The 14,873-nt window shown below is 34.1% G+C and overlaps 1 protein-coding gene across 1 annotated transcript in view; it reads left to right on the top strand.

Annotated features, from left to right (window-relative positions):
• The window catches only part of HCN1 (hyperpolarization activated cyclic nucleotide gated potassium channel 1), a 346,451-nt gene that overhangs the window by 287,248 nt on the left and 44,330 nt on the right, over positions 1-14,873 (top strand). Inside the window, exon 6 of the mRNA XM_033110926.1 lies at positions 13,400-13,640. Within this exon, the coding sequence (XP_032966817.1) occupies positions 13,400-13,640 (241 nt within the window). The remainder of the gene's footprint in view (positions 1-13,399; positions 13,641-14,873) is intronic.

Below are 14,873 nucleotides of genomic sequence, written 5' to 3'. Positions count from 1 at the left end.
CCGATAGCAAGAAAACAAATAGTCCAATTAAAAATGGGGAAAGGACCTGAATAGACTTTTTTTCCAAAGAAGATATTCAAATGGCCAGCAGGTACCGTGTTTCCCCGAAAATAAGACATAACCAGAAAATAAGCCCTGGCATGATTTTTCAGGAGGTCGTCCCCTGAACATAAGCCCTAATGCGTCTTTTAGAGCAAACCTTAATGTAAGACCTGGTCTTATTTTGGGGAAAACATGGTACATGGAAAGGTCCAAACCTACACTAATTATTAGGGATTGATTTTTCTTTTCCTACCATTGCTCATTATTTCCTCCCTCCCCAGTATTTCTCTTAGTGACATTGTTACTAGGACTTCAAAAATTAGTCCTATGCTAGTATTGTATAATTCCACTTGTATGAGGTCCTTGGACTAGGCAAGTTCATAGGGACAGAAAGTAGAATAGAAGTTACCAGGGATTAAGGGGAGGGAGAAAAAGGGAGTTACTGTTTAATGGTTAGAGTTGTTGTTGAGGGTGACGAGAAAAGTTTTAGATACAGAGAGTGGTGATGATTGCACAACATCGTGAATATATTTGTGAGTTGTACACTTAAGAATTGTTAAAATTATAAATATTGTTATATATATATTTCATGAAATTTTTCAAAATTAATCTTACAAAATAGCACCCAGTCCTGTATCTCTAGTCCTGATCTCCAGAGCCATTTCTGTGTGCTTGCTGCTCTGCTACCTGAATGCCAAGATGCTTCACACTCAGTACAAAGAAAAACAGAATCCTTACAACTAAATATCTGTTTGAATTTGTTTCTCCCTAAAGTGACGGGCTCAGAAGTCATTGAAGTGTGTGGATTGTGTTCCACATCTTCTCAGAGAGTGACCCTAAGCAGATGGCATAGACTCCCCTGCCCCCGCTCCCCCTTCAGAACCCAGGTGCTGCCTGTGTCTTGGCAGATACTCAGAAGAGGGCAGCTTCATGCTTCCTGCCACATTACCAGCATAACGCACTCTTTTGTGGGCCAGGGCTGCCATAACAAAAATACCACAGACTAAGCGGCTAAAACAACGGAAATTTAATTCTCACAGTTCTGGAAGCTGGAAGTTTAAGATCAAGGTGTCCGCAGATTTGGGTTCTTCTGAGGCCTTGCTCCTTGGCTTGCAGATGGCCTCCTCCTTTCTCTTTCCTTACGTGGCCTTTTCTGTGTGCCCACACAGCCCTGGTGTCTCTGTGTGTGTCCATCTTTCTTCTTCTAATAAGGATACCAATCAGAGCAGTTTAGAGCCCATCCTAACAGCTTCCTTGTAACTTAATTACTCTTTAAAGATCCTGTCTCCTCCAAATACAGTCACATTCTGAGGTACTGGAAGTTAGAGCTTCAACAAGTGAATTTGGGGCTGCGGGGGGGCACCGACACTTGCCAACACGTGCAATGCTCCATTCAAATCTAACCAAAGTGACAGATAAATAAGGGTGTAATGCATCTTCGGATGCCTGCCTGGTTTTAGTGCCTGGCCCGATTTCCACATGTCCTTTGCACATGTACATGGATTGTTATGCATGGATGATTTCCACTGCTGACCAATTACTGGTAAAAATGAATTTATGTGTATTACATTATACAATTTCAAATATACATTTTTGTTATCGTCTCCAAATAACGTTCTCTCAGATTTAAGTCTTTTAGTTCATTCCACTATCTGCTGGTCCTGTTTGAATAATATTTTTTACTTTGGCATACTTCCGGACATCTGTTGGCTATATGTTTTGTAGTTGATAGTCAACATCAGTCTGTTTTTATCATGTCCATTGACTTATGTCCTGTTCTGCACATCACTCGTGCATCTTGCTTACAGCTCACAGGCAGTTGGCGCCGCCTTCTGCTGAGCTCACACAGATCCTTACTGAGTTCCGGCCTGGGTACCACAGGTGGGACTGAAATATACTTTCTAACAAACACTTTCTTTGTCAAATAGAATTCCTTGGTCTACTTTTTTTGGTCTTTTTCTACCTCTTTTTGTTTCCTTTATAATCAAATTTAAGTGAACAGGAAGAGAATTTTATATCATCTGCTGTCATCTGTCATGGTACCTAACAGAACAACATATTCCTGTTCCTAGGAAACCAAACCAGTGGCATTATGCTAAGACTAAACTAATTTCAAACTTCATTTGCATTCACACTGTAAGGTTTAAATATGATTGAATGTATCACAATCAAACTAGATGCATATGAAAACTGTAACTACAGAAAACATTAAGACTGTTGAATCTCTGCCTCTCAAAATTCATCTTCTTCTGATCTAGTCTTTATAAGGATACAGATTTCATTTAAGCTATTCAATCATAATTGGCATTTGAATGTATATGCAGAGATTTTAGGCTAATGATCTTTTAATCCATAATTTGAAGAGACTGTTAATCTAGCAATTAGTGATATAGCTGGGTTTCAAAATAGGTAATGGTTAAAAATGCTGAAAGTTGCCAATATTTAAGAGGCCATTGCACGCTATTTTTCTTTATCACTATTGGATTTTTCTTAATATAACTATGGTTAACACAAGATGGAATATTGTGTAGCTATTAGAAAGAAAGGCAATAAGGTCTGTGTCTCATAATGGGAAATATTTTATGTTATAAAAGTGGGGGGGAGAAATATTGAATGCATATTATGATTACAACGATATTCAGTAAGAGATTATCTTAAGGGAATACATAAACAAATTACTTTCCTTAAGGTGATGAGAATACAGAGGTTTTGTTATTTTATATATTGTAAGGAATGTGTATATTAACTTGGTTTTCAAAGATTTTAAAAAGTATAATTTGCTTGCTAATACAAAAAAATACTTGATGAATCTTCTTTAATAAGATGGAAAACTATAATAAACTAAAATTGAGGTACTCTGTTAATTCATTAATCCTCTCTTTCTATCTCTAACTCCTTTAATTTCCCCAAAATAAGTATTAAAGTGGAGTATTTTTGCCTTTGTAGTTTATTACATAATTTTTGATATTTGAATTATTTAGTAGGAGTTGCAATAAAAGCCCTCTTTAAAAAAATAAGACATATTATCACAAGTAATGAAATATTAGGTTGGTGCAAAAGTAATTGCATTTTTTGCAATTATTTTTAACCTTTTAAACTGCAATTTCTTTTGCACCAATCTAACAGCTTGTCATAAGTCCTCCCTGATAGGACACAGAAATCAAGGAAAATGCTTTGAGTTTAAGAAATTGAAGCAGTACCTAACTTGCTAGCCAGTGTTTGGACAAATTAAAACATTTTTAAGCATCAATATCTGCTTCTGTGACTTGACTTTCTTTTACATGCAGTCAACCATCTTGCAATTTAGAAGACAAACAACCAGATCAATAAAGCCAGTTGGGAATTCTAAAGGAAATTATTTTTTATTTTTATTGCCCCATGTGTTTCCTTTTAATTAAAATAAATGGAATGTGTATGTAATTTACAATTCACCTTCAAAATTTATTATATCAATAGGGTAGCTTTATCATAAGAATCCTATATTTTATTCCTGGATTTTGGCCAAAAGGGAATTTTATTGATTATGCCCTAAAACAGGTTTGTCATTTTCTTCCTCTGAAGCTCTGCACCCTCAACTTTGGTCTTTAATAACCAGTCCCCAACTCTTTTTTTTTCAGTCAGACCCAATACCCTCTTTCCAAATTACCTTGGAATTTTTGTTTTTTTGAAATTTTATAGAATATATGGTTCTACCGTTTACTTGACTTGATCTTAACAGATATTGTTTTATAATAGTTATAATGCTTAATAATAGCTAACATTGAATGAACTTTATTTGATCATCACAGTGATCTATGATAGAGTTGCTAGTGTTATCTGCATTTTACAGATGAGATTTAGATTAGAAGTCTGACTTACTTTCTATGGGCACAAGTCAGTTAGTTATAGAATCAGGGACTGAACACACACACACACACACACACACACACACACGGAGGGAGCTAACCCAGGCTTATTTTATTCTTTACAATTATCTTACACTGAATGTAGGCATATATATCTTTCTCCTTCAAATGGAAACTTTCAGGTACTGCTTTATTTTAGGAACCACTGTTTCCACACCACTGCTTATAACTTGGAGTGTGTTTTTGAATGGAAAGATTTTGAGTCAGACATCCTAAAGATTTATATTCAGATTCTCTGAATTTGGATGGGAGCCTCCTTGTGAACTGCATTTTTAAAAAATAACATAAATATGGCCACAGGTTTACCCTCTTCCTCTAAACAATAACGGAACAGAATGTCACCCTTGGCAGGTCATTAAAGTCATTGTTTTGTTAATTGATGCTGACCACAGGAGAGCCATGATGAGGGCAAGGTCCCACAGTAATCTGTTATTTCCCAAGTAAGGCCCTACATTCTACCCACAAACCCAAACTTCACTTCTCTCTGTGTTCCTTCTATGCACCATGCTGTCTGTATATGGTTCTTCAGCAGGCATGTCAGGGATGCCCTCTCCTGAGATACTTAGCAACTGCTCAGAACTGATACGGAAGTTTTTATTTTATTGAGTTATTGCCTCTCAAACTCCATGCAGTGGTCATAGAGGTCATGACTGCCGATGACTTCCTTAGAGCTTTCAGTGAGGTCTCTGAAAAATTAATTGTAGTTAGCCATTTCCACATGTTGAGTTACTCTTCATTGGGATCTAACTTTGATCTTTTCAGTGGTCAAACTAAAGCACGTTTTACTCATTCTGTTTCACCTCTCTCTCCAAGGTATAAATAATATTGAAAAATTGTACTTTATGTTTGTCTTACTGAATTCTTCATTAAATAACATATTTAACATGAGGGTTTTAAAAAAAATCTTAAAATAGGTTCTATATTCTAAGTCCCCTTACATATGACATCATGCTTGTTCTGCAGGAGCACTCTCTGTCCAGTAGAAATCTAATGTGAATCACATATGAAATGTTAAATTTTCTAGTAATTACCTTATAAGTAAAAAACATGAAATTAAGTTTACTAAATTTTGTTAACAAAATGTATCAACATAGGTATTATCATTTCAATGTGCAATCAATATAACAGATATTAATAAGATGGCTCACAGTCTTTTATTTGTTTGTCTTAAGTCTTCAGAATCTGGTGTATTTTTTATAGTTATAGCGCATCTCTATTTGGATGTTAATTTTTCCTCATAAATGCTTACTCAGTATATAAATTTCAAAAAATTTACAATTGAAAAAGTATATCCACCTAAGTGTTTCCAAACATAATTTAACATTTTCTAATAACTGAACTATCAGTTTTTAACCTTAAACTTAAATGGTTAAAATTAATTAAATTAAAAAGTCAGTTTCTTCATCACACTAGCCATAGTTCTAGTGATTAATAATTCCACGTGAGTGGCTACCGTGCTGGACAATTTAGCTCAAAGAGCAGAGGTTATTTGTTTAAATATTGGGCTCATTCCTACATGCGATGTGATTTTTGTGAAATGACAACTTCTTTGAGACTCATTTGATTCATCTTACTACTGGGTCATTAATGTAACTCTTTCATTGGTTCGTTTTTATAATTAAATGAGAAAACACAAAGCATTCAATAAATGTTCACTACTGTCATCACTATGGTCATTGTACTACATTTAGACCCTTGGTACTCATCCTCTTTCTGGTGATGGCGCCTCTGAGAATATAGTGAAAATGCCATCTGTTTCTCATAAGACACTTACACACTATACATCTGTTTGCATATAACTTCAAGTGGTTCAGCCAAACCACCTAAAGCCCATTAACACTTTCATTAAGTATCTTTAGGTCCATGTTTACAATGCTTATTTTTTGTTAATTGTTGTATAGACACCTCATTCCTCCTCTTCATCATTTGTGACTATGTCATCGAGTTACTAGAGGAAGCAAGTTCATGTTGACCAGAAGGCTTATTTATTGATACCATCCTGAATCATTTAGTTATGCTTAAAGATCTCCTTTCTTTTCTTCCATACTTACTTTTTACACTGATTTCTGGTGCAGAGGAAGTGCTTTTGATTTGCGTGATATATAACTGAATGTTGATAATTGAAGGTAAAATTAATCTAATGTATATAAACGAAACTTTTTTTGTAGTTTTCAAAATTTTTTTAAGCAAATTAATGTTAAAGTAGCTATACTTCCATAGCAATTGAATTACATATAATAAACATAAACAAGGTCCTTTTTGCTTATTTTGTTATCCTAGAACCAAGTATTTTTAAAGAACTCCACAACAGTAAATACACTGCCATTTAATAATCTGCCCTGAAAATATGTACATTGCAAATGTGCCATTCAAATTGGTTACAAGGTAAATAAAATGAGAAATACATTTAAGCAAAAAAAGCAATAGAGATTAGTCTGAAATGGGTAAAGTATTTAAAAACATGTACTAAAAGTAACTATTGTTTTTCATTCTAAAGCATAGACAATTACAAAATATAAGGATGTGGGATAATTCTAGATGCTAAATTTTTATGACTTTGATCCAGATAATAGGGATGCCCAATGGTGAGGCGAATGGCAATAACTTGGAAGTCAAATGCAATGGTTAGTTTCTCTAGACATGTTCTAGCATTGTGGTGTGGGCAATGTGTTTCCTCTCTCTAAACTCCACTACCTTCTTTCTTTTGTCAATGTGGGCAAATAAAACTAAACCAAGTTTATTCTTTGGTCTTTTTCCCCCAAGAATAAATGAGATGTGATATATAAAGTACCTGCTTAACATGGGTGCTTAATAAATCTTGTCCTCCCATATCCCATTCTTGTAATGAAATTCAATTATGTTCCTTTAGGAGTCATGCAGGAAGAACCAGAGATATCACTGAAGAAACAAATGACCAGAAACATTTTTTAAAAGGAGAGAAGTAAAGGGCACACATTGATACTGTCCCCAATGACACAAGACACACACCCCACAAACAACAACAAATGCTCTCTCTCTCTCTCTCTATCTCTATCTATATCTCTATCTCTCTCCTTCACTCTCAAATTCTATTTTTTAAGAAGCCAGTCAGATAGCCTAATTGTGTGAAGTAGAAAGGTAATAAAACAGATGATGTTTGAAAAATTGTGGCAAACTGGATCATGCATGTTACATATAAAAACATTCAGATTCAGACTTCTAAAAATATTTTCTCTGGGGGAAATAAAAATAGACAAGTGTGTAGCCATCAGATTGCCAACTCACAATCAACAAATGTCCATGTCAGACTCTCAAAGCGTGTGAAGTTCAAAAGAATAAATTTATGGTTAATATCAAAATCTTCAGGGTTTGTAGTAATTCTAGATAATGTGAAAAGGTAAGATGGCTTCTTCGAATCCATCAAAACCCAAAATTAGGTAACTGAGCTGCCTAAGAAATCATAGTTCTTCCTCTTGCAAATGTGTGATTTGTGGTAGATAACTCAGTATCTTCTTTATAATAGGGTAGTAATATGACATAGTATTTTTATGAGGATAAAATAAATTAATACTTGTAAGACATTTAAAGCAATACCTGGAACACAGCAAATACTCAGTAAGTATTGTCCCTTGTTTTTATTATGTTCATTCTTAAAACAGTCCCTGCCTTAAAGAAATTTTAACACTCCCAATTACTCTGTTTTGATTTTAATGAGTCCAGGCTATTAAACTGAGGGGAGGGGAATAGGGCAACATGAGCAGCAACAGTTTTGTTGTTGTTGTTGTTGTTGTTTTTTTATTCTAGGTGATGAAGTGTCACTTGTATTTTACTATATGTATTTATTTGTTCCTAATGTTAATATAGAAGTCTGCATGTCTGTACGCCATCAGAATATCTGTCTGATGTAATTCTCAGAAGGAAGCTCTTGTCTGCACCATCCAAAAATACAGGATGTGTTGGGTGTAGGAATTTAGCAAAATAACAGCCTCTCTGTTTTGTTAGTATTGCTCAACAATTCATTACTGTAATAGTGACAATTATATTCATAGCTACATGATTAAAACTTTTCAGAACGATACCTTGTAGAATAAAATAATGTAGAATGGAGGAAAACTAAATTTTCACACTATGAAACTTTCCACAATTATCTTAAGTTATCAATAAGGAATTGAAGTGCTAGAGGAGCCTTAAAATATTGCTGTTCTTTTTTATTATAACCCAACAATATTGCTTAAACTTTCCCAGTGTCTCAGAGTATGTATGATTCCAAAGCAAAGATATATTTTAACATCTATTCTTCCTGAAGCAATCTAAATATATCAAATTTCATTTTTCCTGATTGTCATAAAGTTAAACAAGCAAGGAAACAAATTACCAACAAAACAATAACAGTAAAAGATACCAGTGAGAATGAAAAGACAAGCCACAGATGGGGAGAAGGTATTTGCAATGCGTATTCCAACAAAGAACTCACATCAGGGCTATAAAAAGAAAAACAGAAAAATCCAGGGAAAACTCTTGACTGGGCACTTCATCTAATAGGATATTTATCTGCCCAATAAGCCTATGAAAATCATCATAACAACATTCATCACTGGGGAAATGTAAAAGTAAACCACAATAATAAGTAAAAACAAACAAACAAAAACCCAGTAATATCTCTACATACATACTAATGGCTAAATTTAAAAGAGTGATGATCTCAGACACAGCCAACGATATAGGACAACTGCAACTTTACGTACTGCTGCTACCGTGTTTCCCTGAAAATAAGACCTCACTAGACCATCAGCTGTAATGCATCTTTTGGAGCAAAAATTAATATAAGACCCGGTATTATATTATATTATATTATGTTATATTATATTATAGACCTGGTCTTAAAAACGGTCTTATATTAAAATAAGACCGGGTCTTATATGAATTTTTGCTCCAAAAGATGCATTAGAGCTGATGGTCCGGTTAGGTCTTATTTTCAGGGAAACACGGGATGTGAGAAAAATTATGCAATCATTTTAGGAAACTTTTGGCAGTGTCTACTAGTAAAGTAAATATATGTTTACCGGATTACCCAGCTATTCCAACATGAGGTAAATATTCAAGAGAAATTAGTGCATAAGGCACTTTAAGAATGGTCATAAGTTTAGTACTTCTGGTTTCTTCTAAGCAATTTATTGTTTCAGGTCTTATGTTTAGGTCTTTGATCCATTTTGAGTTACTTTTGGTACATAGTGACAGATAGCAGCCTAGTTTCATTCTTTTGCATGTGGCTTTCCAATTTTTCCAGCACCATTTATTAGACAGGCTTTCTTTTCTCCATTGTATGTTTTTGGCTCCTTTGTTGAAAGTCATCTGCCCATGTACATGTGGGTTTATTTCTGGGTTCTCAGTTCTATTCCATTGGTCTGTGTGTCTGTTTTTCTACCAATATCATGCTGTTTTGATTATTGTCACTTTGTAGTATAAATTGAAGTCAGGGAGTATGATGCTTCCAGCCTTGTTTTTTTTTGTTTGTTTGTTTATTTTTTCCCCCCTCAGGATCGCTTTAGCTATTAGTAGTCTTTTGTGATTCTATACAAATCTGATGATTTTTTTCTTCTATTTCTTTCAAAATGCTGTTGGGATTTTGATGGAGATTGCATTAAATCTGTATATTGCTTTGAGTAATGTGGCTATTTTAATTATGTTGATTATTCCAATCCATGAACATGGAATATCTTTCCATTTCTTTGTGTCTTCTTCAATTTCTTTTAAGAATATCTTATAGTTTTCAGTAGTGTGTAAGTCCTTGTTAAGTTTATTCCTAGGTATTTTATTCTTTTTTATTGCAATTACAAAAGGATTTCTTTTTTATTTCTTTTTCTGAAATTTCAGTTTTAGTATATAAGAATGCAATGGATTTTTGTACATTGAGTTTATATCCTGCAACTTTGTTTGTTGTTTTTAATAGTATTTGGGTTGAAACTTTAGAGTTTTCTATATAAAGAATAATGTCATCTGCAGTAGATCTTGAATTCAGAGAGGATTTTAAGAATTTGACCTCAAAAGCAAGGGAAATAAAAGCGAAAATAAATGAATGGGGCGATATCAAACTTAAAAGCTTCTGCACAGCAAAAGAAACCATTAACAAAACAAAACAAAACAAAAGAAACCATTAACAAAACAAAAGAGGCAACCAACCGAATGAGAGAAGATATTTGCAAACAACACCTCTGATAAGGGCTAATATCCAAAATAAAGAACTCATATAACTCAACAAGAACAACAACAACAATAAAAATCCAATTGAAAAATGAGCAAAGGATATTAACAGACATTTCTCTCAGAAGACATACAAACGGCCAACAGATGAATGAAAAACTGCTCAACTTCACTAGCTCTTAGGGAAATGCAAATCAAAACCACAATGAGATATCATCTCACACCTATTAAAATGGTATGGAGGTTCCTCAAAAAATTAAGAATAGAATTACCATGTGACCCAGAAATCCTTCTGCTGGATATCTACCAAAAAAATCTGAAAACATTTATCCATAAAGATATGTGTACCCCGATGTTCACTGCAGCATTATTCATGGATGCCAAGACGTGGCAACACTGAAGTGTCCTTTGATAGATGATTCGATAAAGAAGATGTGATGTGCATATACAATGGGGTATTGTTCAGCAATAAGAAAATATGAAATACTGCCATTTGCCACAACATGGATGTATTTTGAGATTATCATGCTAAGTGATGTAAGTCAGACAAAGTCAAGAACCATATGATTTCACTCATGTGGAATATAAAACTGAAAGCAACAAATGAACAAGACAAACAAAAACACATAGACACAGACAACAATTTAGTGGCTACCAGAGGGTAAGGGGAGGAAAGGAGGTAGTAGAAGAGGGTAAAGGGGTCAAATATATGATGTGGAAGGAGAACTGACTCAGACTCTGGGTGGTGAACACACAATGCAATATATATATGATGTATTATAGAATTATACACTTGAAACCTCTATAGTTTTACTAACCAATGTCACCCCAATAAATTTAATGAAAATTTAAAAAGAAAGAATGTTTGTAACAGGTTTGTTTTATTAGATTAAAACTAGAAATAGCCCAAATGTCACGAAGAGTACTCTGGATAAATAAATTGTGTCATAGTCATAAAATGAAATACAGCCTGAAATATAAAAAGCACAGAACACTTTTAGATGCAAAGAAGTTACCATCTCATTACATTTTTACCTATCAAATATTTCTTAGAATTCACAGTTTCTATGAGATGGTATTTACATGGAAGTAAATGTTCCACAGAGAGAGACAAAATGAATGGATTCCTTCAAGCAATAACAATTATATGAAATTATCCCAGCAATGTTATAATCAAGGCAGTTCCAACAGGTAACCCTGAATATGCAGTGCATCACAGAAAAAGGAGTTATTCATATTAAGTAATGCCTGTTTAATTGTTTATAAAATATACTTTCAAATATTTTCTAAAATAAAAGGCGAGAATACAATGAAGAGAAAAATTTGTATAGTTCAAATCAAAGAACATGGATAAAAGGAGTCTCTTTATTATTTTTGTTTGAAAACTCTTTATTTTCTCTGCAATCTGACTTATTTTCAGTTTTCTACACAGTATTCTTCTGTCCTTTTACATGTCAGATCATTAACTTTTAAACAATCCACCCAGTCATTTTAATGGCATATCTTTGTCTTCTTGTAACTCCATTCCATCTTTTATCTTCATGTGGGTTTTGTAGAGAAGTATTTCGCATAGTAAAAAGCACATTTTTTTTTAATACACATAACGCTTATTTCCCAAGCTAGTTGTTTGAGAAAGCATTCTAAGAGTTTTTAGTAATCACTCCCAACAGGAACAAAACTAAGCTTTGTGAGCACTTTTACTCATTGATGGAACTCCAGCTTCCTTTTTTCCTTTTTGTCATCTTCCTTTCTGCTATTCTCCCTTTTTCCTTTCTTTCATCCAGCCATACATGCATACATGTTTATTGAGCACTTACTACGTGCCAAACCTCACTGTAGTCCTCTACTCCCACCACAGCTCTTTAGAACCAGTTAGAATTGACCACAGCCACCCATGGAGTCAACTGTGCTTTACCTGGGCTTGGATGGTGCTGCACCAAGTACCACATATAATGTCTTTTGTTGTTTGTGTTGCTATATTCATTTTCTGGGTCTTGCTGCTGATTTTTAAATATTTTACAATCTTCCATGAACCTCCACTATTAGAGATACTTCTCTGTTCTGCTAAACCCACAAGATATTCCTGAAGATGAACTTCCTTCTATTCCGTGGGGGACCCAAAATTTTATGTCCTCGGTATCAGCTGGATTTTTTTTTTTTCCTATCCCAGGATAATATCAGATCATTTTATGAATCAGGGCTAGGGAAACCATCTTTCCCAGTCTTGGAATCCAGAGGTTTGTATAACTTATTTCCCCCAAATCAGGGAATTCAGAACTCAGGCTCTGTTGATACCTCCATTTCTTTTTGCCCTCTTCCACCTCTTATCAGAAATTACTTCAAATTCAGGCTCCACTGTTTTCTTTGGAGGCTCATTGGAAAAGACATTTCTGAGAAATGGCATGTAGTAAAATTTAGATTCCCATTGTTTATTCTTTTACATACTTGCAATATTAATAATGGTTGGCCCCCTATACCTATTTTGGTCCTGAAAGATGTCAAATCTGGAATATAATCCACAGAATGAAATTAAACATGTAAATCTTCTAATATAGAATTGGCCTGCCCAGAAATAAAACAAACAAACAAATCAGGAAAAGGAAAAGGAGAATGAGACCTCTCTCCAATCCAAGACTTCCAATGGAAACATGCGAAACGTTGGATAGAGTGATTTTCTGATCTAGCCTAGAAACAGATCAAATTTATATTTACAGATTAAAGTTACAGGTTCTTTTAGGTAATCTTTCTCTGTACTCTCGGTTGTCCTCACTCCAGTGTGAAGAATGTTAACAGAAAATATCAAAATGCTGTTGTGTGGCAGTCAGGCCTTTGTTTCAGAATTCCTTTCAGTAGGTGTAAGTTAGATTGTTCGACACAATGGAACACAGACAGCAGTAATAGTATAGCTAATAGGAAATGATGCAGCTTCCTTTATAAAAAAAAAAGACTAAAATTCTTTCACGTTTTAGAATTTCTAATTTCTTATGAAAAATAATACATGCAAAGTTATAAAACTTGAGACTTGTATATATTTATTTAATATGTTTCAAATGTTTACTACATGCCTGTACTAACTAGGAGCTGGGAATACAAAATTTCAACTAAAAAATAAAATAATCCTTAGTTTTGAAGAGATATGTAGATTATTAGAATTTATGTATTTTTGGTTCTGAGTTAAAATTGTGATGATATATATATAGTTTTCATTTCAGCACGTTTCTCTTCCTGATATGATTAATATCCTAATATTTGTTTACTCTTGCCATCTTTAGGAGATAGTCAACTTCAACTGTCGGAAACTAGTGGCCACAATGCCTCTTTTTGCTAACGCGGACCCTAATTTTGTGACTGCCATGCTGAGCAAGTTGAGATTTGAGGTGTTTCAGCCTGGAGATTACATCATACGAGAAGGAGCTGTGGGTAAAAAAATGTATTTCATTCAACATGGTGTTGCTGGTGTCATCACAAAATCCAGTAAAGAAATGAAGCTGACAGATGGCTCTTACTTCGGAGGTTAGTAAAAAAAAAAAAAAAAAAAAGCAACTGATGTGAAATTAATTTGCTCGTGATACATGTCTTTGGTACAATTTTGGAGATGCCAGAATGTCATATTGTTTGTTTGGAAGATATATTTGTATTTGAATTCTGATGAAAGTGTTTATAATAGCATGTTTTCACATATCAGGGCTTGTCAAACTTAATATTTAACTATTCCTCGACACAAAAAACTGAAATATTTTCTTTAGAAAAAGGCAAGAAGTCTGCCTTCAAATATCTACAGGTTTATCCTGTAGGAGGGAATTCAAGTGATCCTTTGCCTTCTCTTCCGTGAGGTACTCAATGAATGCTCCTTATAAAGTTGTCCTTATTTACTGTGTATTCGTTCTTCACAGACTTTACAATATGCCATCTCTTTAGAAGGCTTGTCCATCAGAATCAATGTCTCCCAACTCTGTATCTCCATAGAACTTCCCACAGCTTTCAAGAGTCCTGGTCTCCATCTATCTCACATTGCAATGAATAGTGTAGTTACCAGTCTTCCTTCTGATATTAGATGGCAGGTGAGATGTGCATTGGATTCACCAAAGAAGGTGTTTAAAGTCAAATATGCTCAGACCCCAACCACCAGAGATTCTGATTCAGGAAATCCAGACTGCAGACATATTTTTATTTGTTTGTTCATTAGAGAGTAATCAACCGGTATATTTGGTCTTCTAAAAATCAGTAGTGATAAGAAGAAAGTATTCAAATCAAATTAACAAGTGTTAAGAACCAGACAATGAATTCCATTTTTATTATTACAATATGATTCTAATATTATTAGTATTAATATCAATATTAGTATTAGTTTATCACAAATTGTAATCCATTGCCTTGACCCCAACTCTTATTAATTTGATGTAAATCCTTTCTTTTTATCACTACTGATTTTTAAAGGACCATATGACCTCACTTATACGTGGAATCTAAAAATCAAAATAAATGAACAAACAAAACAAAGACAGATTCATAGATCCAGAGAACAAACTGATGTTTGCCAGATTGGGGTGGGAGGAGGAGGGAGCTGGGTGAGAAAGGTGAAGGGATTAAAAATTACAAATTGGGAATTACAAAATAGTCACAGGGATGTAAAGTATAGCATAGGGAATGAAGTCAATAATATTGTAATAGCTATGTATGTGCCAGGTGGGCATTAGGCTTATTGGGGGGATCACTTCAAAAACTATATAAATGTCTCACCACTAT

This window comes from Rhinolophus ferrumequinum, chromosome 7 (assembly GCF_004115265.2).
Source record: "Rhinolophus ferrumequinum isolate MPI-CBG mRhiFer1 chromosome 7, mRhiFer1_v1.p, whole genome shotgun sequence".
NCBI classification, from domain to species: Eukaryota; Metazoa; Chordata; class Mammalia; order Chiroptera; family Rhinolophidae; genus Rhinolophus; species Rhinolophus ferrumequinum.
This window is presented reverse-complemented; position numbering and strand designations above follow the sequence as displayed.